At 43.3% G+C, this 27,335-nt stretch overlaps 1 protein-coding gene across 1 annotated transcript in view; it reads right to left on the bottom strand.

Annotated features, from left to right (window-relative positions):
• KIF27 (kinesin family member 27) overlaps positions 1-26,520 on the bottom strand; it is a 199,491-nt gene extending 172,971 nt beyond the window's left edge. Inside the window, exons 1-4 of the mRNA XM_030193692.1 lie at positions 26,459-26,520; positions 18,705-19,092; positions 5,626-5,826; positions 4,010-4,986 (exon numbers count right to left, since the gene is read on the bottom strand). Coding sequence (XP_030049552.1) covers positions 4,010-4,986; positions 5,626-5,826; positions 18,705-19,002 — 1,476 coding nt within the window. The 5' untranslated portion in view covers positions 19,003-19,092; positions 26,459-26,520. The remainder of the gene's footprint in view (positions 1-4,009; positions 4,987-5,625; positions 5,827-18,704; positions 19,093-26,458) is intronic.
• Between the last annotated feature and the right edge of the window lie 815 nt (positions 26,521-27,335).

Here is a 27,335-nt window from a genome sequence, read left to right as displayed (position 1 = left end):
TTTAATTTGAAAATTTACTACACAGTACTTAAAAAGGAGACTGATAAACACCATAAAGTCCATTTCAATAAGAAGAGAAAAGCAAACATATTATTCTAAGGAAATCAAGAATACTACTAATATTCTCACCAAACCTGGAATATCATGACCAAACTCACAATAAGACATCACTTAGCTTCTTTATCAATAAGAAATATTTCTAATTGTGCCAGGTCAAAGAAAACGTAGTGCACATCAGTCTGATTCTGGTTTCATCTCAGTAACAACATAACCTCTCTCCAGTAGCAGGCATATTATGAATTTATATTAAAAAAAAACCCTACATTAGTCACTCAGGACCTGTATGACGCAAATCTACCATTCCATAACAGCACCAACAAGGACATTCTTAGGAAAAGGCAGCACTGTAAATATCATGATGAGCTCTGAGCATCAACACACTTATTGGGAAAATTATACAAACTGGATTGCTACTACTGCAGGGCTCAACAAACAATCAACACTAACAGAATATCTGACCTTGGTCACACATTAAAAACACAAATAAACCCTGTCCAAATACAGGATAAGGGTCCACATACTAAAGGGTCCTTTCACTAAAGCTTAGCGAGTGCTAATTGAATTAGCATGTGCTAAATACTGCACATCCGATTTTATACCTATGGGTCACAGGGCACTTAGTGCATGCTAATTCTCGTTAGCACGTACTAAGCTTTAGTAAAAGGGCCCCTAAGAATAAAAATATGTAAACAACAATTAGCTTGAAACCTCAAGAAGCCAGACTCTACACGTAGCATAACACCAGAGAAATAGAAAAGATTGCAGATGTCAATTCCCAAAACAGACACACTGCAATAAATAAATAGAAAATAAAATTATTTTTCTACCTTTACGCCTGGCGATTTTATTTTTCTAAGCATAGTGGTCCCAGTCTCTGTTCCTTATCTCTTAGATCGCTGTCCAGGGCCTCCAGACCATGTGCCATGTTTCCTATCTTCTTAATTTTTTCCACTTAGACATTGAGGAATCCTTTTACTAAGGTGTGCCGAAAAGTGGCCTGCGCTGGTGTAGACGTGTGTATTGGACACGCGCAGGTTCATTTTTCTGTGCACCTGCAAAAAAGGCCCTTTTTTTGGATGAAAATAGACGTGTGGCAAAATGAAATCTGGCACGCGTCCATTTTGGCCCTGAGACCTTACTGCCACCCACTGACTTCATGGTAAGGTCTCACACGTTAACCTGGTAGTAATAGTCAGTACATGTACAATGCAGATTACCGCCCGGTTAGCGCCGTGCACCGGAAATTTTCCAGCATGCGTAGTGGGCACGTGTAAAAAATGAAATTACCACTCAGGCCACACACACGGTAGTTCCAAATTGGCGCACATAGGTGCCTACGCGGCTTAGTAAAAGGGCCCCTGATTTTTTTTCATGATCAGCTTCCTCCGATACATTTTTTTGCCTCTCAAATTTTATCCCTTTTTCTCATCCTCCAGTCTTCCAGCTTCCTCTTTTTACTGCTTCTATCTAGCTTTGTCTCCTTCCCCTACCCATTTCTAACATCTTCCCTCTCTTCCCTTTCCTTTCCATCAATGCCAGGCATCTCTCCTGTCTTCCCTTCCCTTCTGTACAGCATCTCCCCTTGGTCTTCAGTTCCACCTTCCTTTCTCTCCAGCATCTCCCTCTGATCTTTCCTTCCACCTTCACTTCTCTGTGCCCAGCATGACCCCTCTCCATTTCCGCTTCCACATTCTTCCATGCTCAGACCACGTTCCCCGATCCCCCAATCTCCCTTTCCACCCCCCCCCCATACCCAGAATGTTCCCCAGTTTCTCTTCATTCCTCTGTGCCCAGCAAGCCTCCAATTTCCCCTTCTACCATATCCAGCATGTTCCCCAATCTTCCCTCTCACCTTCCTCCTCCCCAATCTCTTTTCCCACCTTGTCTGACATTGCTGTCTGGATGTCTCAACGCCACCTGAAATTAAATATGACCAAAACCGAGCTTCTCATTTTCCCCCCCAAACCCACCTCCCCGCTCCCCCCGTTTTCTTTTTCTGTTGATGGCTCTCTCATTCTCCCTGTCTCCTCAGCTCGAAACCTTGGGGTCATCTTTGACTCTTCTCTCTCCTTCTCTGCTCATATCCAACAGATCACCAAGACCTGTCGTTTCTTTCTTTACAACATCCGTAAAATCCGCCCCTTTCTTTCCGAGCACTCTACCAAAACCCTCATCCACACCCTTGTCACCTCTCGTTTAGACTACTGCAATCTGCTTCTTGCTGGCCTCCCACTTAGTCACCTCTCCCCTCTCCAGTCGGTTCAAAACTCTGCTGCCCGTCTCATCTTCCGCCAGGGTCGCTTTACTCATACTACCCCTCTCCTCAAGACCCTTCACTGGCTCCCTATCCGTTTTCGCATCCTGTTCAAACTTCTTCTACTAACCTATAAATGTACTCACTCTGCTGCTCCCCAGTATCTCTCCACACTCGTCCTTCCCTACACCCCTTCCCGTGCACTCCGCTCCATGGATAAATCCTTCTTATCTGTTCCCTTCTCCACTACTGCCAACTCCAGACTTCGCGCCTTCTGTCTCGCTGCACCCTACGCCTGGAATAAACTTCCTGAGCCCCTACGTCTTGCCCCATCCTTGGCTACTTTTAAATCTAGACTGAAAGCCCACCTCTTTAACATTGCTTTTGACTCGTAACCACTCGCCTCCACCTACCCTCCTCTCTTCCTTCCCGTTCACATTAATTGATTTGATTACTTTATTTATTTTTTGTCTATTAGATTGTAAGCTCTTTGAGCAGGGACTGTCTTTCTTCTATGTTTGTGCAGCGCTGCGTATGCCTTGTAGCGCTATAGAAATGCTAAATAGTAGTAGTAGTAGTACTTCCTCTGTCCAGAATGTCACCCCTACCCATCTTCAAATCCTTGCTCAAAGCCCACCTCTTCAATGTTGCTTTCGGCACCTAACCTTTATACCTTTATACCTTTCAGGAAATCTAGACTGCCCCTATTTGACTGACTGTACATTTGTCCTTTAGATTGTAAGCTCCTTTGAGCAGGGACTGTCCTTCTATGTTAAATTGTACAGCGCTGCATAACCCTAGTAGCGCTTTAGAAATGTCCAGTAGTAGTAGTAGTAGTGATCTCACTTTCCCACCTTCCTCCTTGCCCAGTGTGTCCCTCTGATCTCCTTTTCCACCTTCCTTCATGCCCAGCATGTCCTCCGATTTCCTTCTACCCTCCTCATGCCCGCGTGCCCCTCTGATCTCCCTTTCCCACCTTCCTTGCCGCTTCTGAGTTGCAATGTGTGTTGAACACAGCAGCGGTCCTCAGCCACTGCTACCTGTGCCGGCTCTACAGTTTAAAATGGCGGCTGCAACCTCTCATGGTAGTTTTGTGAGAGTTCGCGGCCACCATTTTAAATCGTGGAGCCAGCATAGGAAGTAGCGATTAGAGGATCGCTGCTGTCTGGCCGGACGCCAAAGTCACCGCTTCTCAATGTGTGAGCTGGAGTCAGGGGTCCAAAGCGTATGTCACATGCAAAGTGCGAGTGACTTGGTATGTCTGTTATGAACACAGAGAGAAAAAAAAGAGACAGGCAAACTTTGATCACTTTTATATAATTATTTCCAACACACTATACATCAGAGATCAAAACTGAGGAATGATCCAAGAAAGTTTGAGAGCTATCAAGAGTATAATAAAATAAATGTGGTGGACACATCAAACTGCCTCCCAGTGGAAAGAGTAGAGACCAAAACAGTAAAAGACTTTAAGATAGATTCTTGCAGCAGCTAAGTATCCTTTGTGCTAAATATAAAGCCTATGAGTGGCTAAGATGTGCAGTATTGCATTAGGAATGAGCAGACTAGATGGGCCTTGTGGTCTTCCATTTTCTATGTTTTAGATGGGCCAATTAAAGATTCCAAACTCCAAAAGTACCCTAATTTTACCAATACAGCAACTAAAATTCTAAGCAACAATACATACACACATACCTGGCATTTCTTCAGTTCCCTCTTCAGCTGAAGTATTGTAATATGATATGGTTCTTCCTTACCACTCCCTATTCCACTGTCAATCCCAGGTGTAGGAGGCATTTCCAATCTTAGTCCCTCTGCCATGTTGAGCCATTCTTGCAACTTGAGCTGCAGACTTCGTCTCATGCTAACCACGTCTTTCAATTCAATCAAGAATGTAAAGGCTTCTTCAACAAGGGTTCGGTAGTTAAAGCATTCCAGCTGGAGCTGGGCAAGTTGTTCTTCAAGTGAACGGATTCTGTTTTTTTCCAAAGTCCAATCTTGTGATACCTGGCTTACTTGAGCCATCACACTAGCCCGCTGGTTCTGCAGAGCTTCACGCAATGCCTTTATCTCAAGTTCCATTTCATCCATCCGGTCCCAGTCAGGATTGTAGTTCACAATTGGTTTGTTTTTAATATTTCTCGCTCTGTTGGCATATTTGAGGGAGTTTAAAGACTCATCAAAATCAGAGGAAGACGGACTAATGCAAGCAATCATGACGGTTTTGGCATTTCCTCCTAAAGAGTCTTTGAGAATACGAGTAATCTTAGCATCTCTATATGGGATATGTGCACTTTTTCGTTTTGGGTCACCAAGAGCACTGATCACATTTCCAAGAGCCAACAAGCCACTATTGATTTGTATGGATTCTTTGAATCGTTCTCCAGTATTTCCAGTTTTGGTCACCCTCTCTGACCCAGCCAAGTCCACAAAGTGAAACTTAGATGAGATCACCTGAATGGATCCCAACAATCCATCTACAACATTTTCTGAATTCTTCTGAGATTCCTTTGGTCGCTGTTGACAAATACTGATAGTAAAAATAGCATGAGATCGACTGGAATGCTCATTCATCTGCGTGGTGCCTGTGTGACGTGCTGCATTCCCAGTTTCCAAGAGGCTCATCAAATCATCTGCACTCTCCACCTGACACTCCTTAGCACCGACAATCACTTGGAACAAAACACAAAACAAAAAGGTTTCAGTACTCTGACTGCTGGCTGGGGTAGAAAGAGTGTGACTGCTGGCTAGGGATGGGGGAGGGCTAGAAAGAGTGTGATGCTGGCTGGGAATGGTGGGGTGGGGGCTAGAAAGTGACTGCTGGAAAGGGATTGGGGGGATTAGAAAGAGTATGACTGCTGGCTGGATATGGCGGAGGGGGGGGGGGACTAGAAAGTGACTGCTGGCTGGGAATTGGGGAGGAGCTAGAAAGAGTTTAACTGTTGGCTGAGGTTGGGGGGGGGAGAAGGGCTGCTGGCTAGGGATGAGGGGGACTAGCTAGAAGAGTCAAATGTCTTTTCAAAAATCAATTTTTTACATGCTTTATTGCATCTTCAAATAATTCTAATGATTAGTAAAGGCCATTTGTGAATAGTCTGCTCCAAAGGAATACCTTGCAATTCCAGGGAAAAGCTGAAAGAACGTAAAAACAAGTTGGCAGAAATATGGTTAACTTATGAAGGGCAGGTATGAATACTTTGCTGTGTGTACTTTCTACAACACTGTATAAGAACATGGGGATCAAATTTCAAGTTGCTAAAGAATTTTATATCTCAAGTTGGAGGCTAAGTTGAGAATAGGATACTATATACCTGTGTTCCCTTTATCATCCTCTCTGATGTGAAGATCTTTGACCGAGGTATCCAGCTCCAGCAGGTCTCTCAACTCTTCCTTGTAGACCTCTATATATGACACTTTCACACTGAAGTCAATAGAAGGGTTTTCAGAGATACTCTGAAACAGTTCTTGGATGGCTCGTGGAATAATGCCTTTTTCTTCCTCAGCAACACAAGCTACAATATACACAAAGCAACAATATACTATAGGATTAAAATGAAAAAGACCATCCCCCCCAATATTCAGCTGGTGGCAGGCAGCACTCTTCATGTCCGCTGCTGGCACTGGACCTGGATATTGAATACCAGACTATATCCAGTTGTCGGAATTGAATATCCGTATTTTTTTTTTACAGCTAAATAGCACATGCCCAGTTAACTCAATATTTGGAGCTAACTGGCCACTCATTAATGCATAAAGATAGTGCATAAATAGGACCGCATAAATAGCTATCCTAACACTGGCCAGTTAGCTCTGAATATCAGGAGCTAACCGGACTCCGTCCCTGACATAGCCAGCTTGCACTTAAGCGCTAACCGGTCATTTTCAGCGAAAGATAATCAGTTAAGTGCCACTGAAAATGAGCGGATAGCCACCAATAAGCAAGTTAACCAGTCGGCGGCTGTTTCTGGCCGGTTAATTCGCTTTGAATATCAGTCAGAATATATTTTAATTAGAAACAAGATGGCAGGTAAGGGCCAAATGGCCCATCCAGTCTGCCCATCACCAGTAACCACTAACTCCTCCTTAACAGATCCCACACCCGTCCCATGCTTTCTTAAAATTCAGACACGGTCCTTGTCTCCATGACCTCCACTGGGAGGCTATGCCATATGTCTACTACCCTTGCCGTAAAAGATATTACTCTTGAGACTATTTCCTCTTAACTTCATCCTAAGCCCTCTAATTCCAGTTTTCCTTCATTTGAAAAAGGCTCACCTCCTGTACATTAATGTCATGGAGGTATTTGAACGTCTCTATCATATCCCCTCTCTCCTAACTTTCTTCTAGAATATGCATGTTAAGGTTTATGAGCCTGTCCCTATATGCTTTATGACAGAGACCATTGGCCAATTTTGTAGCCACCCTCTAGACTGACTCCATCCTGTTTATATCTTTTTGTAGATGCGGTCTCCATAATTGCACATAGTATTCTAAATGGGGTTTCACCAGAGACTTATATAAGGGCACTATCATCTCTTTTTCCCCACTGGTCATTCCTCTCCCATGTGCACCCAAGCATCCTTCTGGCTTTGATGATCATCTTTTCTACCTGTTTGGCCACCTTAAGATCATCAGATACAATCACCCCGAAGTCCCACTCTTCTTTCGTACACAGAAGTACTTCACCCTCTATACTGTACTGTTCCCTTGGATTTTTGTAACCCAAGTGCATGACCCTGCATTTTTTAGCATTAAAACTTAGTTGCCAATTACTGGACCATTCTGCAAGCTTTGCTAAATCCTTCCTCATGCTATCCACACCCTCCAGGGTGCCCACCCTATTAAAGAGTTTGGTATCATAGGCAAAGAGACAAACCTTACCACACAGTTTTGATTTGAGAAACCTCACAATCCTCCGCTTTACAAGCATTTCCATTAGTTTACTCACCACTGAGGTAAGACTGGCAGGTCTATAATTCCCAACCTCCTTACTTCCGCTCTTATATGGAGGGACCACATCTGCCCTTCTCCAGTATTCCAGGACCATTCCAGACCCTAAAAGAGAATTTAAGAGGTCCGACAACGGAGCCACCAGAATGTCTCTGAGTTCCTCGAGAACCCTTGAATTTATCCCAATCGGGCCCTATCACTGTTTATTTTTAGTTTAGCTAGCTCTTCATGAACACAGTCTTCTGAGAACTGGTCCTGGTCTACCATACATCCATCTCCATTAGCATTTGTTTTCTGCTGTCCTACCATTGGCCTTTCATCCCTGAACCCAGAAATGGAATAACTGTTAAGCAGATCAGCTTTATCCTAATCGGCTTCTACATATTCCTCCCCTTTATCCTTGAGCCTCACATTGCCATTTTGGCACATCTTCCTGTCACTTATATATCTAAAAAATATCTTGTCCCCCAATTTTACTGTATTGGCTACCTTCTCCTCCGTTTGCATCTTTGCTTTCCTGATAGTTTTTTCAGCTACTTTTAGATTTTGAAGTATTTTTGCCCGTCATCCTCTTTCTGAGTTGTCTTGTAATTATGAAGGCTGACCTTTTTTCCCTTACCTCTTCAGCTACTATGTTTGAGAACCAAAAGCGGCCTTCTTTTCCTTTTACCTTTATGTTCTTTTTTAACATAAAGGTCTGTTGCCTTTAAAATACCTCCTTTCAGTTTTTCCCACTGATGTTCTACCTCCTTCAGCTGTTCTCATCCAAGTACTCTCCCATGAGATGTTCCCTCATCTTGGCAAAGTTAGTTCTTTTGAAGTCTAGGTCCTTCGATCTTAAATAAGCAGTCTCCTCCTGTGTCGTAATATTGAACCATATCATTCAGTGACTACTAGATACCAAATGATCTCTCCCCATGACATCAGAAACACTCTCCTTGTTTATAAGCACAGGGTCTAGAATAGATGCACTCCAGTGTGGGTTCCGTTACCAACTGCTGGAACAATTCTTCCTGTAGAGAATCCAAGATCCCCTTATTTCTAGATGACCCCGCAGCAGGGATGCCCCAGTCGAAGTCTGGCATATTAAAATCACTTATCAGTAGTACTTCCCCTTTCCTAGCTATCTTGTGAATGTCTTCAATTACATCTCTGTCCATTTCTTCTGATTATGAAGGAGGCCTGTATATCACACCAATGTAAACACATTTTCCATTTCCTGTCCTGTAATTGTCACTTTAATATTATTCTTAACATATAATGCCACTCCTCCACTCTTTTTTCCTACCCTGTTCTTCCTGTACTCTCTTGCTTGTTACATGGGGAAAGGTGCAAGCCGAGTTATTTTTCTTAATTGAATATACAGTTCAACTTGCCCCAGTATTGAATTCTGTTTACCTTTGCGTGCAATTCCTTCTTGGTGAGTATTCTTTTACAATCTTTTACAATTCTTTTACATGGTATTCCTTTTTTTGTAAAGCGTCAGTCTCTAATACTTGCTCTCCTAATCTCCCTATTCCTGTATTTTAGGGAAATTGCCCTCCAGCTCCACCATGGCCTAGAGAACATTCATCTCCTTTTGATTCCGCTTCCTGCCATTCTCACTAGCAGGAAGTCGACAATCAATATAGGTTCTCCTGCAATAAATATCTCAATTGGTCTTAATTGCCACTCTCTATGTTCTAAATCCTTCCTGACCAACGATATCCTAATTCCTAACAACATCTCTCTTTTGTGTCTTACTGAAACCTGGCTGTGGTCAGGATAAGAGCCTGCCCTTTTTACCTGCCTTCCTCCAGGCTTTGAGGTTCTCTCAATTTCACGTTCTTCAAGGCTTGGTGGTGGTCTAGCGCAGAGTTAGAAGTCACTGAAATCAGTTCTCCCTTTTCTTATCCAGATCTGTTACTTTTAAAGATAGGAATATTACACCCCCTTTATGCTCTTTATTGACCACCATCTTTGACTGCTGAAGGGTGGGAAACCTTTCGACAAATAATTTTGGAGGCCATCATTCGTTTCCCTAATCTACTAATCTTGAGAGATTTTAACATTCATGTAGATAATCCTAATGACTACAAAACAAAATGCTTCTGTGATTTTATGTTGGATTTATCACTGCAACAGTAAATCTCTTTCCCTACACACAAGGCTGGTCACACTCTTGACCTAGTTTTGATGCTTCAGGACTTAAATAGTCCAACCTTCTTTTTCTGTTACCAATCTTTCTTGGACTGATAACTCACTGATTCAAGTTTACACTTTCAGTTTCCATGGGGCCCCAGATGCCTGCTCGTACCCATGGTAAATGAACTAGGGCTCTCTCTAAGGTTGATCCTTGCACTTTCTCTTCTTTTCTTTTTCCAGTCCCGTCTGATTTCTCTTCCAAATCTTTGGAAGAGCAAACGGATGAGTTGCATCAATTCTTAGGACAGGGTCTCGACATGGTTGCCCCTAATTCTTCTGTTCTCTCCGCACATCAAAACATCACATTTGGTGTACCCCTACACTTTGGCTCCTCAAGCAACAATACCAAAGGGCAGAGTGACTCTGGAAAAATTCAGGTTCCATAACTGATCAGCGTAAATGCCGCCAACTACATCATGATTTCAATTACCAACATAAAGTAGAAAAAAAGGCATACATCTCAAAAGTGCTTTAAGTCATCTAATCTCTCCAAGGATCTTCACTTAATGCTCAAACAATTGAGTAGTCCCCCTGAAGTTCAGACTAACATCTCCACTCCCTCAGCAGATGCTCTTGCATATTTCATTTTGGATATTTGGACAATTGGCTATTTCATTTGCCCCACCACTATTGAAAAAACTCCTACTCTCGGTGCAAGCTGGTCCACCTTTCAAGAACAGTGCCTCCTGTCGTTACAGAAAACTATGGTCACAATGGGTACCACACAAAGTTATGGAGACCCTATTCCCTCATCCTGGTTAAAGCTTACCAACTTAGGACTCTTGCCAACTCTTTTTTCCATCATCAACTTCAGTCCTTCATCGGGCAAGTTTATGGAATCTTGGAAACTCACATTAGTTTGCCCTATTCGAAAAAAAAAAAATCTACTCTAGACCCTTCAGTTTGTAGCCACCAGTAAGTGCACTAGATCTGCATACCACGATCGACAAGGCCAATTTGGAGCCACCGGAAGGACAAGGTGAGAATCAAGCAATTTGGAGTCACCGGAAGGACAAGATGAGAATCAAGCACTATTCTACCCAAGAACCAGCTTATCAGGGGCCATGGAGGGAAGACATATAGGGGCTGCTCCTCTGGCTTCGGCTGAACCACGGCATCTATTCCCTGAGATGCTGCCTTCCTTCAGTGGTTGAAGTATTGCACCATCTTGGTACTGGGAGTGGTGGAGGAAGTCCCCTGGTCATTGTCCTTGAAGCTTTGTGCACCACTGATAGGGCCTGTAGGTGCCTCTCTTCCCAGTGGCAGAGACTCCCAGCTTCCACTGCCATCACCTGGCTCTGGATTCCACCTCGTTTATATAAGCCACCACCGTAGCACTGTCTGTCATCACCCGGACTGCATTTCCCTGAAGCAAGAGAAGAACTCCCATCAAGGCCAGGTGAACCACCCGCGTCTCCAGGTAGTTGATGTACCACAACGACTCCAGGGAAGAACACATCCCCTGGGTCAACCTGCCCAAGCAATGTGCTCCCCAGCCATGGAAACTCACATCGGTGGTAAACATCACCCATTGCAAGGCTTCCAAGACCACCCCTCCCCCCTAAAAGAGGCAACTTGAACAGTCTAACCAGTCCAGAATGGCTTGTGCCTGTTAGAGAGAGGCAAAAGGCGCTCAAAATCCTGTGAACAAGGAGACCAACTGGAGAAAAGGGCTACTGTAGAGGCCACATTTGTGCTCTTCCCCCAAGGTCGAAACCATATAGCTCAAGAGCTGCAGGTAGTACCAAACCTTGTGAGATAGTATTACCTGGTTATACTGGTGAGTTGACTGGGAAAGTCTAGCTTTTTCTCTACCTCCATCTGCTGGTAGGAGGGGATAATACCCATATGTCCAGAATGGTGCAGCATAAACAAGGAAGCATCTTTTGAGTCATTTAACAGCTAAGCTACCAAGTTCAGAGTACGTGCAGCATATCATTGGTGAAGTGACAAGCCATACTGCTCTTCTGCAGTATCGCAACCATCAGCAAAAGCCTTGCTCATATTAGTAAAGACATCTCTTCTGATTCAGATTCTTGAGGATTGAGAAACAAGCCACGATCAACCGAGTCATCCAAAAACAAACAGAAGGCAATCTATGGTTCCTTCTAATGTTTAAACAAAAACTAGCTTGTGACTATGATCTCAAAAATTCAACAAATTTGTCTGCCGGTAGGCAATCCAATGCATTAGGCATAATTAGATGCATGTTAAGTTTGTTTCTGTACATCTATATGACTTTAACCCACACTGTAACTAATACATTCACCTAGACCTACATATGCATCAGACTCCAAAACATCACACGCGACTCCAGAAAATCCAAAACGAGGATAATGCAGTAATTAGTATAACTGCTTGCAGGGACTGGGAAATATGAAAACAGAAAAATTGATTGTATGTACCTGCATGTATTTTTTCAAATTCGAAGTGCTGGTTCTCAATGTGCTCAAAGGTTTGTGGCTTACCAGACACAACTTTCACTTAACATAAATATTGTTATCTTTTTTGCTTACTAATCAAAAAGTTCAACATAAACAGAGCACTTAAAAGTCAAAGGCCCAGTCATCTTTGTTATCACCTTGTAATGCACACTTTAACAATTTCACTCAAAAACTGGAATCAGCTCCATAATGGACCCAGTGACACAAAGAAAACTGGATGGGCGTCACTAAAAGTAACTATATAAAGTAATGATATTATTGGGCTCATATTTGAAACAGAAAAACGTCCAAAAAGCAGCACAAAGGGGCAGACTTGTTTTGCCAAAATGTCCAAATCACTATTTTTGAAACCCATTTTTAACTTTTTCTATGCAGTGCGTCCAAATATCAAGGGAGCGGGACATGAGCATTCCCAAAACTTGGACGTTTTTCTGCCATAATGGAACCAAGCAAAAATATCCAGGGCTAAAAGTTAGATGTTTTGGTCTAGACCTGTTTTAATCACGACTAAGTCAAAAAAGTTGCCCTAAATGACAAAGAGGCTCATTTTCAAAGCACTTAGCCTCCCAAAGTTCCATAGAAACCTATGGAACTTAGCCTCCCAAAGTGCTTTGAAAATATGCCTCCAAATGACCACTGGAGGGATTACGGCATGACACCCCCTTACTCTCCCAGAGGTTACTGACTCCCTCCTGACCTCTCAAAGATGTGAAAGAAACAGTACATACTAGTCTCTATGACAGCTTCAGATGTTATGGTCAGGCCTATTAGAGCAACAAGCAGGTCCCTGAGGTAGGCTAGTGGTCGGTGCAGTGCATTGTAGAGAAGGAGGCCCAGGCCCATATCCCACTCTAATTGGTACGCTTGTGGTGGAAAGTGTGAGCCCTCCAAAACCCACCAAAAACCTATTGTATCCACATACAACGGTAACGGAGTTCAAACATGCATGGGATATGCATAGAGGAATCCTGTGCAGAAGGAATGGATCCTCAGAAGCTTAGCTAAAATTGGGTGGCGGAGCAGGTGGGGGGAAGAGGGGGTGGTGGTTGGGAAGCAAGGATAGGAGAGGGCAGACATATACGGTCTGTACCAGAGCCGGTGATGGGAGGCGGGACTGGTGGTTGGGAGGCGGGAAATACTGCTGGGCAGACTTATATGGTCTGTGCCCTGAAAAGGACAGGTTCAAATTCAATTCAAGGTAAGGTATACACATATGAGTTTGTCTTGGGCAGACTGGATGGACCATGCAGGTCTTTTTCTGCCGTCATCTACTATGTTACAAGTGACACCTGCAACTATAAGGGCTATTGTAGTGGTGTACAATTGGGGACTGCAGGTTTTTGGTAGGTTTTGGAGGGCTCACCATACAATATAAAGTGGTAATGGTGACATGTGTACCTGGGACCTTTTATGTGAAGTCCACATAAGCTAGGGTGCCCCACTGCTCTGCTGGGATGTCTGTGTGGCTAGTCTAGTAAGACTTATGGCCCCCATACATCCAAATGGCTTGTTTTTTGTGCGTTTTTCCCTTAGACTTTTTTTTTACATTTGGTCCAAAAAGACAGATGCATTGAGCACAAAAACATCTAGCAAATGATGTTCGAAACAGATGTTCTTCTGGTTCGCAAAATCGCTATGTTCACCAGTTGAATTTTGGACATTTTCTGCAAAACATCCAAAATTGGATTTAGATATAATCTAAAATGTCTCTCTATATTACATGGTTAGTGAAAAAAGTAATGATTAGAGTTATTTCATTACATTTGCATCGTTATAGTTACTTGTTATATTACCTGTAATATATTACTTTCAAAAGTATTACTTAGGTAGTTATTTTAGAAGCTCTATTTTTGTTTTGGACATCTGAAAACTGGTATTTAGACATCTATATTGCATGGACATCCAAATCCAGGTTATATAGGAAATAGACGCTGATTAAGCAGCTGTCCACTGGAGGGATTAAGGCATGACACTTCCTTAATCTTCCAGTGGTTGCTGTCCCCCTTCCTCTTCCCTGAAAGTGAAACTGGCAAGGGATACCAGGCTCTATGACAGTTTCAGGTACTATGGACATTCTTATCAGAGCAATATCTAGATCAGAGGAGTATCCTAATGATTAGTAGAGTGGACCAAGTGACCCAGGTCCAAATTCCACTTCAGCTATTTTGGGGGGAGCCCTCCAAGGACAGAAAAATACCTACTGTGCCTGAATATATATGACACCTGCGAGGCTGAAGGCTATTGAAGTGATGTACATTCAGGTACAATATGCATTTATCTGTTTCTGGAGGGCTCACAATTCCTGGGTCCCTTAATTCTCAACCCACTGTTCTAACTATTAGGCTACCCTACTACTACTACTATAAATCACTTCTATAGCGCTACCAGTCGAACGCAGCACTTTACCCCTCTGCTCTACATAGATGTCTATATGGCCATTTTATAAAATGGACCTTCCAATGCTGTCACACAGACATTCATGTCCCTTGTTTTCCCCATTCATAATTTGGTACAATTCAGTTTGTAAAATGGATGTTCATGCTGGACATTTAACGCACATGGACGTCCATCTCACATGTATTTTAGAATAGGCTGTATCCTGTTCTAAAATACATGCGAGATGAACATCCATCTGTGACATACTGACTTAGCTGTCCATATTCTAAGTTGGACGTCCTTTCTAACATGCTGCTCCTAGTAATATACTGCTTATGGTACAACAGTGTAAGTCTGGCATTCACTGCCACCTCTGAGTGACCCAATGCACCATCATTGAGAGCCTTTGGAGGAAGAGGTCCCAGACAGAGGCACCCCGTCCTGGGTCTTCTAGGATTCCATGAAAGGGCAGACTCCACTTGCCCTTCACCCATACAAGTCCATCAGGGCTTGTCTTCCCTGCAAAAAATGTCTCCTTTTCCAAAGGTGCAATTTGCTGTTCTGGGACTTGACAGGTCCCTTAGGATGGCCTCTGGCAATCGCTGTGGTTAGCATTCTCTAGCTCCTCACCAAAGAGTAGTCGCCCTCTGAAAGGCAACTTACTGAGGCCGCAGAGCCATATTCACCAACGGGCTACCACTGCTGAGGCAACTGTACACAAGGGGAGTCAAATCAAGTCATACAATACATCAGCAAGAAAGGCAGTGACTGAAATCAGGTGTGCTGCCTCTTCTGATGCCATGAACTGTTGTGCCCACAGGAGAAGAGTCCTAGCAACAAACCCTGCAAAGGCCAAAACCTGCATTACCACTCACCTGTAATAAGCATCCTTAAGGACTAATCTTGGCTACTGCAGTGACCATAACATCCATCTTTGGAATCCAAAACAACTGTTCCTATCATCTTGTTGCAGTGGGTACAACTTTGCCAAATGCTTTATCTCACTGAGGGGACCATCTGGTAATTCCCACTCCATCCAGACCAAGTGGGACAAAGCCCTGTGCAGGGGAAAGGCCCTGTGGGGACTTATGGACCCCCTTCAAAATGGGATTGCCATCAGAAGACTGCTCCAAGGCTAAGGAGATTTGTAGGACTGAAGAAACTGAATCAATGAGCTAATTCAGTTCTTCCCTACAAAGAAATGCCACTAATGAAGAGGAGTAATCCTTTCACTGGGACATGAACTCCAGCTCAAACTCATTCCCCTCCCCTTAGGAGGGGAAGTTTAGGAGTTCCTCTTCCGAGTCCCAGTGATCCTCTGTTGGGGAATCCAGCAAGGGAGCCCTCCATGTGCACCCACAGACATTTCCTCATCTGGATCTCCTGCTGTCCTTGGAAGCCCAGATCCAAAGCCCCTGCCAATGAGGGGGGGGGGGGGGGGGGGGGAAAGACATCAACCCATGTACTGCACTCAAACCCTCTGCCAGCAGGCTGCTCTCCCCCTACTACTCCCCAAAGAAGCCCTAAAACAGGCTTACCTGTTGCATGGTCCAGTGGTGGCTGCTCTCCTCTCTGGCTACCTCAGACAGCACCTTGGATTGTGCTGTTGTCTTCATTTTCATTACAAGATTATTTATGGTAACTGACTCAGAAAAAACCCTGTTAGGACTTATGTTGAGTATAAAATAACAGTGACTATATCTAAAGAAATACATCAACCTATTATATATCCCATGTCATTAATATTGTATCTCCAGAAATTAGGGAGACAGAAAAAGGTATTAAGTAAGTATTCTGTATCGCTGAAGGCCTCCAGCTTTTTGTTAAATTGTTGATCATCATAGGTTTCTGGTACTGAGACTGGCAGAAGGAATGTAATATGTGATGCTATAAGTTTAGGAGCTGGGGTGGGGGGTTGTTACAGAGAAGTAGTTACTCATGTATTTTGATTGTGCAAGACATGATAACAAAGAATCCTGCATTTCTATTATTTTGTCTGTCATTGTTCTTAATAAAGATCATTTAAACACAAGTATTCTGAAAGCCAAGAATGATAAAATACAAAACAAATGAAATGCTACAAGATAAGGGGGTAGATAAAGCCATACTGGGTCAGACAATTGGTCCATCTTGCCCAGTATCCTACTTCCAGCAGTGGTCATGCCACCAAAGCTTCCTAATCAGCTAGAAGCCAAAAGTACAATACAGTCTTGATTATCTGACCTTCGCCAATCTGATCATCGGTGACATCATATGGCTTCAATTTCCGTTTTCTGAACCTGGGACCCTACTTTAACTGCAAAATAGCACCATTGTAAACCGGGACCCTGCTTTTACTGCCTTTTGTTCTGCATTGTTTGAGGGGTTACCATAGTTTTCCAGATTGGCCGCTGTCGTGGACAGGATGCTGGGCTCGATGGACTCTTGGTCTTTTCCCAGTGTGGCATTACTTATGTACTTAGTTGGTCCCATTTAGGTCGCATAATCAAGGCTTTATTGTAATTGGAAGAAGTTACTAGGCCCAGAGCAAAAGAAGATAAAGAAAAAAAATTCAATTTGAGAGTGGAAATGGCACAGGATATATCCCCCAATATACGAGTGCCAACAGTTTAAGAAAAGGAAGCATTTCTGTAGTTGTCACAGTGTAAAAATTACACCCACAGGTTCTATGACATCTGAATCGGATCAACTCATTTTATTAGTTTGGGTAAAATTAATCACTTTTTTCCTTAATACCCTGTAAGCATCGTGATGGTGGTATTAACAATAATACAAATAAACCTGCCATGGGCCTTTCAGTCATTTTCTGAGCACCTTAACAGAACAAAATTAAATTTTCAGTGCACGGAAATCAAATACCACAGCCTCGTGTTGGCTGAAGACTCAATCTAGTTGCTTTCTGGATACCAGCTGGCAAGATAAATTTTTAATCATCACAAGCATTTCACCTGGGACTGGTGATTGTACACATAACAAAGAATGTACATAAGCTAACTTTCTCACATAGGCTAGTGTCAGATGATAAGTCTCCAGTGTGGACACTGGAATTCTGATTTTAAACTGTGAATAATTTTTTTTTGCATTGACTGCATGTGAAATTGGAAACATTTATTTGGAAAAATGGAACTATGAGGATTTATGAATAAGGCATAAGTGAAGATTACTCAGCTTTACCAGTCTCTGATGGTCTGCTGGAAGTTATTTGGTGAAGGTTTTCATTATTGCAGCTTTTATAAAATAGGCACCTTTTTTGATTTCACACAGACATCCAAATTGCCTCTTTTAAGTATAATGTGATAAGGCTACTGCCAGGGTGACTAGGATGAAGCATTTAGACCCTGAAATACAAGTACCAGAAGCCATTGCAAGGAGGGAGGCAGAGAGTAGTCTGGAGACAAGGGAATGGATTCCCAGCTCCAGCAGGGGGAGCCAGGGGGATAGCCAGGCTGAGCCTATAATTTTGTCACCCACTAGGTGGAGGCGGAGGGAAGAGGCTCAGTTCCCCTGGATATGCAATCAATATACCATGCGGCCCAGCTGGAATAAAGAGGAGCCCTTTGAGACGGAACAAGATGATTGGATGGATTATATGGAAGGGGGGGAGATCAGAAGGAGGAGGAATCCCAGGTGGGAGGAGAAGCCTCCATGGAGTGGGAGAGTTCCAAGGCGGGAATGGCCAGCTCCTGAGGGTTTGGAAAGGGTTGGAGGTGAGAGTAACCTGCTTTATTGGAAGCCTGATGTATTTGGCAACCTGCTTTATTGGAAGCCTGATTTACCTGCTTTATTGGAAACCTGACTTATTTGGAAGCCTGCTTTATTTACCTGCTTTACTGGAAACCTATGTGCTGAAGTTTATGACAGCTGTTATTGGCTTGATAATAAAAACTGTTTAACCTAGCCACTGTCTGCAATTGTGGTGAGATCTAGAAGAATGGCTGATGGACGGCTCCACCTTGCTGGGAAGCAGTGGACCCTTTTCACAATAGCTATTTTTAAACATCATTCAAGGAATGAGTACAATGAAGTGTAATGATAGAAACAAAGAAAAATGTAGGCAGATAAAGACCATGTGGCCTATCCAGTCTGCCCATCCACGCCATCTACTCTACCCATCACTCCCTTACGGATCTTATATACTTGTTCCAAGCTTTCTTGAATTCAGATACTGTTTTCGTCTCTGCTACTTCCACTGAGAGGCTGTTCCACAAATTCACCACCCTTTCCATGAAGAAGTATTTCCTCAGGTTACTTCCAATTCTATCCCTTTCATCTTTATCCTATGCTCTATCTGACCAACAATGCCATCCTACAAAGAATGGTTGCCTATCTGAATATCTTATCTTGTTGATCACTTGATGTTTGATAATCACAACCCAGTTTATAACATTTAGCAAGTATATCCTGTAGAAGCAAAAAGTACACATTCAAAAACATACCCACATGGCCGCCTCCTATGGTGTAAGTTTTGCCCGACCCAGTCTGTCCATAGGCAAAAACTGTAGCATTATATCCTTCAATCAGCGAAACTACAAGAGGCTTAATGCAGTTTGTGTAAACGTCATCCTGAGTGGACTTATTACCAAAAACAAAATCGAAAGTGAAGACACGGTCCTTCCCAACAACAACTTGCTGGGTGTTGGGAACTACTCGCAAACACACTTGGTGATTATGAAGAATTTCTCTGGATAGCAGAGGTCTCACCCTCACTGCTACCTTCACCGGAGTCTCTTCCATAGCTGCTTCCTGAGTTTCCCCTCTTTGCTGAATAGTATCAACTGGCTCCACTGAGAAATCCTCTCTCTGTATTCATTGTTATGTTTACTCCTAAAAAACAAAATAAAAACAAAAAACCATCATTATTCAAAAACTTTTTTCAAACATCTGCTTCACTTAATATACCTCCAAAATAAACATAGGTGCTTGCTTATCGTGAATTAATGCATTTGCACTAAGTATGCCCACTAGGCTAAAATCAATAGAAATGCCAGCATTTTAAAAAGTACTGTAACCAATGCATAAAATATTTTAGATCATTTCAGTTGGTAGTAAAACCATATCTTTAAGATTCTCCTTGTTGGCTTCATTTAAAGTTTATGAACTCTGCTACTCTCTCATTCTCACCACAATCATGCAGCAGCTGCTGAGCTCACCCTCAGCTGAGTCTCATGCAGGGATCACACTGGCTATGTAAGCATGAATAAGAATAAGCACCTGGAGCCTGGAATCAGAGAAATATGATATAGGGACAGTGAAGCAAGTTCCTGCTACTTATTGTATTGTTGTCTCAGAAGGCAGAGTCATGGGTACAATCAAGTCTAACGTACAAGGGAGGGGGAACTGATAGGTAAACTTTGAAAAGACTAAATGGGATGTAATAGTGAGTTAAGGAATCAGAAATGCACTCAAGTAGACGGACAAACCAGTGTAGTGGACCTGGTGCACCAGTAATAGGATTGTAAAACTAATTCTAGGAAAAACGGGTAACGGTCCTATTTTTTCACATTATAAAACTAATTTTATAGCTGTATGTTGAATAATCTGAAGACATTTCACAGGGGAGACAAGAAGGCCAATAAAGATAGCATTGTAGTAATAAAGTTGCAAAGAGACAAAGGCTTGAATAAGAGTCGGTAGTGTTCTTCGATCTAAAAAAAAAAAAAAAAAAAAAAAAGAGAGTTTAAGGAATGAACTTTTCACAGGGCATGAAAGGATTTGTTGGTCACTTCAGAAATGAGGCTTAAAAGTAAACCTATGTTAAACCTAGAGCCTTTACTGAGGGCCTAAATTGTAATACAGAAACTGGAAATAACTGAGGAGAGAGTAATGTTGAAAAGAGGTCTGGAAAACTAAATGACCTCAGATTTAGCAAAATCAATTTTTAACTTATGATTAGTAAACTGCTGTGTGACTGAGTACTGAGCACAAGAAATGGCATGTTCAAAGAAACACAAGAAGATACATGCCAAAACCTTGTACGAGTGTCACTAACAGTGTTAAGAAAACACTGGAGAAAAAAAAACAAACAAAACAGCCAAGGAGTCTTAATTAGAGATGTGCAGGGAAAACATAATCTGGTCCCAGTCAATTCTATTCCGTTCCCACCTCATTCCCATCATATTGCTACCATCCCCAGTTAATTCTTTTCTGTCCCCGCACCATACCTATCATATTGGTACTGCCCTCTCACTATCCCCACAAGAACATAATGACCATACTCCATCTAGCCCAGTATCCAACTTCCAACAGTGGCCACTTCAGGTCACAAGTACCTGACAGAATCCTAAATAGTAGTAAGATTCATGCTACTAATCCCCGGCACAAGCGCATTAATAGCAGACTATGGTAAAATTATGCCTAACCTGCTGATAATTTTCTTTCCTTTAGTAGCAGCAAATGAATCTAAGAACTGGTGGGCTTTGTCCATCTACCAGCAGGTGGAGATAGAGATTACAAAGCTGAAGGCAGTGATACCAGACGGCCAGCTCCTCCTTCACCTCAGTACATGGCTCATCACCAAGCAGAATCAGACAAGAAAACCAAGAAGCCTTCCTCACCAACCATATAAAACAGAAACTTGTCAGTCTGACTTAAGAGAAATCGCAACTGCGATTGGTTCCTCTTCAGTGGTTTATGTTCTCTTTCCTCTTCTTTTTTTCTTATTTTGTTTTTTTTTGGAAACTAAAGACGAGAACAAGAACAGATAGGCAAAACAAGCGCGGCTTACAAAGGGTGGGATCCTGGATTCATCTGCTGCTACTAAAGGAAAGAAAATTATCAGCAGGTAAGGCATAATTTTACCTTCCTTAGCGTATGCAGCAGATGAATCCAAGAACTGGTGGGATGTACCAAAGCAATCCCTAAGTAGGGTGGGAAGTCACCGCTCCCCGAGACAGAACCGCCGCTGAAAAGGAAGCATGTGAATAGTGAAAGCACACCTGTTCCACCCAAGAAGTAGACAGCAAACTCATGAAACGAGCCTGGAATGCCACTGGTGGGATGCAACCTTTCCAAAAAATCCACAAAGTATCTGCAATCCAATGAGAAAAAAATCAGATCAAACCAGAGGCTGCTGTCCCACAGCAAGAACCAGCAACAAAGACAAAGAGAAGAAGATCTGAACGCTGAAAAACATGCAACATCTGCAAATACCAGAGAGCCCTCTGAACATCCAGAAGACAAAGCGCCGTGCACTCCGCGTGAAAATCCCCCTCCCGAAAGGAGGGAAGGAAGGGAGGCTGAAAAAGAAAAGTCAAACCACAGCCTGAAAAAAAAAAAGAAGGAACCGAAAGCAAGGTCACTCCAGACACAGCAAATTGCAGAAAAAACAGCTTTGAATTGCTTGCACTAAAAATTCAGACACTCTGCGTGCGAAGAATTTGTGACCAAGAACACTGCTTGTAAGTTCCTAAGCGAAGCATTCTGCAAAGGAAAAAAAGGAGTCCGAAGGAATGCTCGGTAGACAAGGAGCCCCAAGCTAGACTCGGAGAATACGAACGAGGTTTCAGGGAGAAAAAGGTCGCAGCAGCAGAGGAGCAAAGCACTCTGCAAGAAATGCACCACCTCTGAGTGCAAGGCCAGGCCAAGCCCTTCTGCAACCCATCTTGCAAAAAGAACTCAATTGCTGAGGAACAGACGCCTAACAATGAAGACCAAGCGTGGGCCAAAACCAGCCTCAAAAAATCCTCAACACCTGAGAATAAGCAGTTGCAGTGGACTGTGGACCACATACAAGATTGCAACAGAACAGTAACCATAGCATCCAAAGAATTCTGTTCCTCAGAGTCAGCCTCTCAAAACAACAGGCCATAAGACCAAAACGAGAGGGATCATCCACTCAGGAGCGGACCCAGAAGGAACAGGCAGGAGTCAAGCAGATGCAAAACGAAGGCACCACCAGAAGCCTCACTATATCCGCATACCAAGGGCGCCGTGGTTAATCCGGAGCTATCAACCCCAGTGGAGAGCGATCTGAAAAGAACTCAGCTGCAGAGAGGCCACGGAGGAAACACTATTGAACAACATCATCCGGCCAAGGATGCAATAGAACAACCAGCCCTGCTGACTCACCCTCTCAATGATGGACAGAAGAAAGAAGGCACCTAGGCGTCCAGCCAGGACGCCATCAGATCTACCTACAGAGCTCTCTACCTGAGGTCATGTTGGAGAAGCACTGGTGCGGAATAACCATTCTGCCAAGACCAGAAGATGGCAGAAAAGAGAACTCACCGTAGGAAAAACCTGCAAAGTGGGCTGCGTACAAACGGAACATGAGGTCCTCTGCCCACTCCATGGGGGTGACATGCCCTGATGGCCACAGTCTGACTCTGAGTCCCACTCTGTCAAAGAAGCAGCCACCGCTTCATCTTCTCCGATGGCAGAAGCACTGCCTAGCCCGCAACATGTCCTGAAGTGCTAGAAGATTAACAGCACCAAAAGCAGATCCAGGCGGGAGATCAGCTACATCGTCCCCTGTGCCATCCACCACCCCAGAGACAGGAGGAGGCAAAGGGCTCTCCAGTCCGAGAGACTCGCATCCGTGACCACCACCATCCACTGCGGAGGCGCCAAGGCATCCCTTCCACAAGGAGGAAATGGGAAGCCACCAGTTCATGCGCAGGTATAATGAGAACAGCCACGGAAGACACTGCTGGAACACAGGAGACCACCCGTCGAGAAGCAAGAGCTGTAGATGTTGTCTATGAGCACCAACCACAGAACTACTTCCAAAGTGTCCGCCACAGAGCCCAAGACATGAATGCATAGCCAGGCCCAAGGACTCAGTGCCCTGAGAAGACTGCGCATCCAAGTCTGAACCTAGATCCTCCAGTCCTCGGTCAAGAAAAAAAAAATCATACCAGTGATGTCTGGAATGGGACGAGGTGGTTCATTTAAAGGGTGACCACCCAGCTCAAGGATTCCAAGAAGACCCGGGAAGATAAACTCTCAGATCTTGTCTAGAGTGAGGTGCACTCTAATGCTGTCCTTGCAGAGAATGTCGCAAAACTCCCAAACCTAGGAAAAGGTGAATGGAGCCATAGCCATGCCGACAGGCAAAGCTTGGAACTGAACATGAGGGCTCAGAACGGTCAAACAGAGAAACCGCAGATGAGGGGACCAAAGAGGAAAGAAAAGAAACGTTTCCTAAGGGAGAAGTGCAGGGAAAATTGAAGTGCAGGCTAAATTGAAGTAGCTCTGAATATAGCTAGCTGTCCAATATAAAGAAAAAGTGCAATAAAAGCCTTAGAGACACTGCAACAAACAGCTAGCTAGAGGTGCCACAGATAGAGTGGAAGCTGGAACTGGAGCTGGAATGCAATACAGGGAAACCTCAGTTTTCGTCGATAATTCGTCCGAAAACTATCGACGAAAACTGAAACCGACGAAAACCGAGGCAACAAGCAATTTTTCTTTTAAATGAATAAAAAAGACTAATGCATAGAATAAATGAACATTTAACATGGCATTTACCTTTCTGAAGACTCTTCTAGGTGCATGGAAGATGGAGAGAGAGGAGCAGAGATTATTGTTTGGAAGGGTGATTCCCCTCCATAAGGACACTATCTGGGGGGGGGTCACTTCCCTTCTTGTTCTTTTGGCACTAGGACCAGCTTCAGAGTCTGTGGACCCATGCCGCACAAGAAACCTGTCCAAAGAGGTTTGTTTCTGTCGCCTCTTTAAGATTTGCCTAAAATGGGGCAAGACACTATCATTAAACAGGTTGCAGACACGGCTTGCAACAGCTTTGTCTGGGTGATTTTTCTCCACAAACACCTGTACTTTACTCCACATGGAGAGGATGTCCTTAATCTCTGAAGAAGGCACATTCTCTACTGTTTCTTCCTCCTTATCTGAAGCAACTTCTTCATCTGCCGTCTGTTACATTCTGGTCCATGGGCTGGATGAGTGGTGTGGTATTAGGGGGCAAGAACTTCACAGTGATAAAACTGAACTGCTCCAACAGTGCATCTTCCAAACCTGGAGGATGTGCAGGAACATTGTCCATTAACAGGAGGCACTTAAGTGGCAAATGATTTTCCTGGAGGTATTTTTTCACACTTGGGCCAAACACTTCATTCATCCACTCAATGAAAATTGCCCTCGTGACCCATGCTTTCTTGTTTGCCTTCCACATCACACACAGTTTACTTTTGATCACATTGTTTCTGCTAAATACTCTAGGAGTTTCTGAATGGTACACCAGTAAGGGCTTCACTTTACAATCACCACTAGCATTACCACACAACAAAAGAGTAAGCCTATCTTTCATAGGCTTATGTCCTGGCAGTGCCGTTTCCTCCTGTGTAATGAACATTCTCTTTGGCATTTTCTTCCAAAACAGGCCAGTTTCATCACAGTTGAAGACTTGTTGGGGGATGAATCCTTCAGCCTCTACATAATCTTTGAATTCAGACACAAATTTTTCAGCACCAGACCTGTCCGAACTCGCAGCTTCTCCGTGCCTAGTAACACTGTGTATACCAGTGCACCTCTTGAATTTTTTGAACCAGCCTCTGCTGGCCTTAAAATTACTTAGTGGAGTAGCACTCGTCCTGGGCATTTTCTTAATGAGATCGGCATACAGCAGTCTGGCCTTTACACATATGATGGCCTCAGAAACAGAATCGCCATCTAACTGTTTTTGATTGATCCAAATTAATAATAACCGTTCCACATCTTAAATTGTTTGTGATCTCTGTTTTGTTACTGTATCACACTCACACCTTTTGCTACTTTTGCCTCCTTTATCGCTTCCTTTTTTGCCACAATTGAATTTATCGTGGATGGTGACTTGTCGTACATGCGGGCGATTTCAGCAATCTTAATGCCACTCTCGTATTTTTCAATGATTTCCTTCTTCAACTCAATCGTGTTCCTGTCCTTCTTCTTTGAAGGACTGCTGCCTATAGAAACTTTTTTGGGTCCCATGATGAGAGCAGGGACTTTTATACAGGCACTCAACCAGCTGTAGTAGTAGTGTGGCAAAACAACGAAAATTTGGTCATAAAACAGCAGCAGTGTGATCCCACAACCGGAAACAATGCCCCAGAAGAACGACAAGTGAGAACGCAAGATTAGCTGCGTGGGCATGCCGATGAAATCTGAGGCGATCGACGAAAACCGAGACGAAAATTTCGCAAAATAAATCGACGATAACCGAAACCGACGAAATCCAAAGTCAATGAAAACCAAGGTTTCACTGTAGTTTGATCGTGTCAGAGAGCAAAACTAGAAGAGCAGAGCTGCTGTGGGAAACCACCACAGCTAACCATTGGCACTGTAGCCTAGTGTAAACTGTCCCAGCTATGGAAAGAACTGCTTGTCAAGGCAAGCAATATGAGAGAGGGAAGTAAAATATGCCCCATAGAAAAGAAATTCAGAGGTAGCCTGGCCAGTTCAAATCTCACTGTTGCTCCTTGTGATCTTGGGCAAGTCAACCCTCCATTGCCTCAGGTACAAACTTAGATTGTGAGCCCTCCTGGGACAGAGAAATATCCAGTGTACCTGAATGTAACGCACCTTGAGCTACTACTGAAAAAGGTGCGAGCAAAATCTAAATAAAGTTTTATGTTTATTAGATTCTTTATATACTGCCTTTCTGTCATCCAACCAAAGCAGTCTACATGTTACATACAGGTACTTTTCTCTCTCTCTACTGGGGGGGGGGGGGGGGGGGGCACAATCAACAGTAATTTAAGGGACATAAATGTACATGTTTCCTTTCATCAGAAAAGATACCCAGAAATAGCACCTGTGGCACAAAATGATTAATAAACATTGATTTTTTTTGTACCCTTCGAAAAAACCTAAATAACTGAAAGAATAGACATCTAATTTTACAATTTATAAACACCTAAAATTAGAAGCCTTACTTATTATTAATCAGTAGTGTACCACCGGTCTAACCCAAAATTAGCTTCTTTTTTTTTTTTTAGTTTGGCCAATGCTGAGCTATTTGTTGGGGGAAGGAGATGTAAAATTGTCCCAAGGTAGACGGAGAAGAGACCGCTCCACTAGACATTAAAATGAAGCTATGACTGCAGAACTACTAAACATACACCTTTTCCACAAAAAAAAGTGACACAATGTGGAAAAGTAGTACTTTTATTAGAAACAAATCTGCTATCAAACACTTGAACCACACAAGCGGGAAATATTTTAAAGGCAACATATACAAAAGAAAGAAACTCACCTCTGGCTGGAATGAAATATAAACCATTCACAGGAGGAAATGAACCATGAGGTACCTTCTTGTAACTGCACAGCACCTGCTTTCATTCATGCGCCTCTTCCGTATATAGATCCACAGTACTGTACATTCCAAAGGTATATACACAGAAAAGCATTAGCGCCTGTATACAGGTGGGACACAAACGTCACACTGTACCCCTCGCAGCCTCTCCTGCTATTATTAGTAGTACTTCTGTGCCTATGCTTCGGGCTGGCCGGCCTGGCTGTCCTCTCTTTTGTTTTCACTTCGTCACCTGGCAACGGTGGAGCGTTGCACACCTTCCGGCCCGGCTGGAGAGTAGAGACTGCAGTGGTGTTTCCGGCCGCGCGGGCCGCAGTGGATCTCTGGCAAACAAGGTTTGATTCAAGAAGGTTGAAGAAAGCAGGAGCCGGGATGACGTCAAAACGTTAAAGCCAATTTGGTTAGTCGCTGTTTCTCATTCCCCGCGTGCAGTCGTCATCTAGTACACTCAAAACAAAGGAAGCACACCTATGAGCTGCCACATCCTCATTGTCGTTCTTTATTGTTGGTAGCATTTTTATTTCATCTCACTTATATTTTCAAACCTGCTGGCTTGTGCAGCATACGGATGTACACAGAGGAAGTGTTGGTTTAATCGGTTACAGTAATAATTTGTTCTAAATTTTAAATCATTGTGTAATTTGGAGGGGCTGGCTTGGCTATCGGGACTCCCTGTATTCGTGCAGAGATGTTTTCACCTAATAAAGGGCCACCAAAACAGACACCATGTTATGAGAATCAGGTGCTTAACAATCAGATTTATTATTTATAAGTACAATTTAAAAAAAACCACATTAATTGGGTTGAAAGGGGGAGC

This window comes from Microcaecilia unicolor, chromosome 2, assembly GCF_901765095.1.
Source record: "Microcaecilia unicolor chromosome 2, aMicUni1.1, whole genome shotgun sequence".
NCBI classification, from domain to species: domain Eukaryota; kingdom Metazoa; phylum Chordata; class Amphibia; order Gymnophiona; family Siphonopidae; genus Microcaecilia; species Microcaecilia unicolor.
Note: the sequence above shows the minus strand (reverse complement) of the source record. Positions and strands in the feature narration are given on the sequence as shown.